The 4,259-nt window shown below is 47.4% G+C and overlaps 1 protein-coding gene across 1 annotated transcript; it reads left to right on the plus strand.

Annotated features, from left to right (window-relative positions):
* Nucleotides 1-2,582: 2,582 nt before the first annotated feature.
* LOC148033536 (microbial Terpene synthase-like protein 13) lies at nt 2,583-3,950 on the plus strand. Its single transcript, XM_087680922.1, has one exon. The coding sequence runs from the start codon at nt 2,583-2,585 to the stop codon at nt 3,948-3,950; it is 1,368 nt and encodes a 455-aa protein (XP_087537048.1).
* Nucleotides 3,951-4,259: the final 309 nt, after the last annotated feature.

Consider the following 4,259-nt stretch of genomic DNA (forward strand, 5'->3'; position numbering starts at 1 on the left):
TGTCTTACTCAGCTCAAGCTGTGTTTGATCGGGTTCTATTTAAGGAAAGCACTAGTGAGAATATCAGACTACAAATTAAGTTGTAGAGTATTTATTAAAGTCAATAAGATGCAGTGAGCTTTACTTAAGATTTAAAGCTTACTTTTAGACTCAAAAGCAAGGTCACATGGAAAAAACATAGATCTATGCACAAAGGAAAGAATAGCTATAAATAGCCAAGGAGATAGCTGTTAGAAGTCCTAGACAAAATTATAAAGAAGAGTATGCAGAGAGGTAATAGCCATGAATCCAAAGTTATTGGGTTAAACTGCTATGACTCAAGGGCGCTTGATGCCCGATGAAGCTCTCTTGGATGCGCATCTTCAGCTTGTTTCTTGGAGATTCATTATTGTAAGAAGATTTCTTATATCATTATTGAGCTCTAGGCTCTCACCTAGTTTGAGTGTATGTACATCTATTTTAATCTTCAAAAAAAAAGTGTTCCTTGGTTTCTACACTCTCTTGCTCTCTTGTCTTGTGATTCTTGTTCGAGAACCCTGGTGGTTAGTGGCTATTCATGAACCCCTTTGGCAACTAGGCATTAATTCCAAGGAGAGATTATCACTAAGATGAATTTTATGAATGATACTAAGGCTCATAATATCATGAAGGACAAAGGGAGTTATCAAGAGCCTAGAAAGAGTACCAACTACCACCTAAAGCTAGTAAAGCTTGCCAACAAGCAAGATGGATCATTCTATTTTAAATGTTGTAAACACAAATACGAAGGCCAAGCATAGTGTTGAGGGACACATTAGTAGTACCTGACCCTTATACATGTATACCAAACTCCAAGTTACTCCAAGCTTACTATGGTGCAAATTTGGTAAAAGTCCTCATGCACCCTTCACTTTGTAATTACACAATCCCTACCTTCTAGGAAACCCATCCCCATAGCCTACAAAGCATGCCATGCCCTTGTTGCATTCCCTTTGCAACCATTACTACAATTGTCTCTCATTGATATTATAGAATGGATGTATGCTTGAGTTGGGAAAATGGAGAGTGTGAGATGTGAAAGGAAGTAAGCTAAAAAATCCCCATGGTGGTAGCATTCAATGACATCAAGTCTTTGGTCCTATAGCTTCTTATTAAGATATCAACAATATGCTTTATATTGGCATGATTTAGAATTGTACAAGGTGCAACTACAAACATTGTTATATGAAGGGTTGATTCAACAACGGAAGAGGAAACAAGTTGTCCTATAGACCTCAGCACATCCTTAGGAGTGTTAATTGATCCTCTCTAAGTATTGCTCTAAAAGTCATAGATTGAGACATGGGAGGTATCCCTTGGATAGAAGGTGGATCTTTTTCGAGTCATCCCGAATGCCATAGTAACCTTCCCTCCCTCTTTAAAGTGATCACTTTTCAAAGATGCAAGCATAATATTTTATCACAACATCACTTGGAATTATAGAGAGGGATATGAACATGGTTTTACAGAGGACCTAAGTGCAAACATAGAATTATATAGGGATATGACATGAGTATCCCCCTCCACAAGACTTTGCTATTTCTATGAACGTTCCTCTGGAGTAAGGTTTGTTAACATGATTTGTCGAGCTATTGGAGCTAAGGCATCAAGTGAGAAGATTCTCCCAGACATAATCTTAATGGTTACACAAAGTGATATGGGTAATGATTTTAATTGTTACACTAAGTGATTTAGGTAATGTATTTGCAAGAAGTGGCTTCCTATTGCCCTTAAGAAGACAAGCTAGATATGTGGAGGAGCGTGTAAATGGTCTTATACTGAGGCTAAGGTTGTACAAAAGAAAGCTACTACTGTCAAGTGACCTGAGTTGATTCTTTTTGTTTTTTTCCCGTTTTATGGCGCAAAGTTACATTTAACATGTCTATTTTCAGTAGATCTTGGGGGACACTTTTCCCTTTCGACTTGCTGGTTCAAGGGTCGACTTGCTATCACCAGATCGTTGACTTGCCACGGAAGGAAGGCAGTCACGAGTTGCGCTGTTTGTCTAACAAGAAAATCGTGTTAGAGTAAGCTAATATTTACAAGCGCCCAATTTGAAACCCTCACTTCAAAGGTTTTATGCAATACCAGGGACTTGGATTTTGTTATCCTTGATATTCTTTGTTTTCAAAGAGCATCTTTGAAAGAGCAGGCAGCTGGGATGTTTTTTCAAGAGTGCAACTTGAAGTGTATGGTATATGAGTCGCGTGCTTCGACCTCGTAACTTGTAAGTGACCATGTGCCAAAATGACCCTGTAGGCAGTGTGGGGCACGGCGGGCGCACCATTCTGTTGCCACAAACGTTTGACCTCTTCTTCTCCGCGTACCATACCGGACCGTATAAAACGGGTGCTAATTGCAGCAGGTCTACCAGCTCAATCGACGCTGTGATCGCTCGAGCTTCCGTTCTTCGTCTTCGCCACGTTCTACATAACTTGACGTGCCGGCAATATTCTCGTACCAGCTACTTGGTGCTAGCCTACAACAACTACAAAAACAACCCGGCTGATTTCCCTATCGTTCGTCGTCCATTGGTATATATATACATCTATATATATAATCCTATGGCTCCGGTCACGTCGTCGTTCGTGCTCTCTCACATAGCTGAGCTCCTGCTGCCCTCAGACGAGGTGCAGAAGATGGGACTCACGGACCTGCCCCTTGACAAGTCCATCACGAGCGTGGAGCTGCCCGAGGTGCAGTGCTCCTTTCCTTCGCAGACAATCCACCCAGATTACCTGCAGCTAAAGCAGCTATCGCAGGAGTGGCTCCTGTCTCGTTTCGGGGAGCTGCTGCTAGTGGACGGCGCAGGTCAAGGTGGCGGCGGCTTCGCGGAGAGCGTGGCCCTCAAGTCGCGCTTCGACATCCTGGTGACGCTGTCGTACGCTAACGGTCTGAGCTCGCGCATGCCGGCCATCATCAAGTTCATGGCGTGGCTGCACATGGTGGACAACCTCCTGGATGAGCCCCAGGAGATGGCCGCCGACTCCTCGGCCGCTGCGCTCCTGGGGGCGAGGATCATGGCTGTGCTGGAGGATCGTGCAGATGAGGAATCTGCCGCAGCAGTGGCAGCTACTTCTACACAGCTCTCGGCGCGTGCGCGCCTGGCCATCCGCCTCATAGAGGAGTCGGCGCGTGAGGTGTGGTCGGATCTGCGGAGCGGCATGCCCCTGGGCCAGCAGCAGCGTTTCGTGGGCACCTTCCGCGACTTCCTTTGGGCCACTGCCACCCAGGTGGGCTATCGGCAGAGCAGGCGCCTGGCTGACGTGGAGGAGTACACGCGGCTGCGGAGGGACTCCAGCTGCTGGAGAGCCTGCGACGTCCTGATCGAGTTCGCCCTCGGCATCGAGCTGGACAAGCGCACGCTGGCCCACCCGCTCCTTCTCCGCCTCAGGGACGCCACTCTCTACCACATCTGCTGGCTCAACGACCTCCTCTCCTTCGAGAAGGAATACAAGGACGGCGACTTCTTCAATCTCGTCTCCATCCTCTACTACAACCGCCTCAAGGACTCCGTCGAGGCTGCTGCTAGGAGCACTGCCAGACGTGGCACTCACGCCGGTGCTGTCACTCCTCCGGACCTCCACCAAATCATGTTGGACGTCTCTCATCTCGTCGAGGACATGGACGAGGACTGCGTGCGACTCGTCCGGGAAATCCGCAGCGGTTCTGATCCCTCCTTGTATGTAAGTGAGGAGCTGGACGCCTACATCCAGAGCCTCACCTACTGGCTGGGCGGCAACCTCTCCTTCCACTTCGCCGGCATGCGCCACGGACTTTACACCGCCAGCTACGCCTCTAAGAATCTGCTCGTGCGCATGCCCGACGCCCTCGCGGACAAGCTCGAGCTCTCCACCTGCGAGGCCATTGTAGCTGCAACGGCTACTCCCTATCTCGCCCACCGCCAATTACCAGCCGCTCAGGCAGCCTAAGTAGAAGCTTATAGTTACTAACCTTGACCATTAGTTGGTCCATTTGCTCCGTGCGGCCTCCTCAAAATTAATCGACTAGAGAACTCTAGTAGGATGACCACATTCCGTCTTAACTTTAAAGTTTATGTCAGTGCGTGAGACGCGTCCTCCTCTATCGCCTAGGTCAAGTCACTCTAATGACTGATCCATTCATTATTGGTTCTACGCACTGCGACTTCAAGTGGTACTGGTAGAATCATGTAGACCTCGCCGAGTAATGTAAACATCATCTCCCATAAACACAAACAAGACCTGGTCGGTACTCGGTTT

This window comes from Lygodium microphyllum, chromosome 7 (genome assembly GCF_053477565.2).
Source record: "Lygodium microphyllum isolate KBCC chromosome 7, Lygodium_microphyllum_v1.1.10, whole genome shotgun sequence".
Classification (NCBI taxonomy): domain Eukaryota; kingdom Viridiplantae; phylum Streptophyta; class Polypodiopsida; order Schizaeales; family Lygodiaceae; genus Lygodium; species Lygodium microphyllum.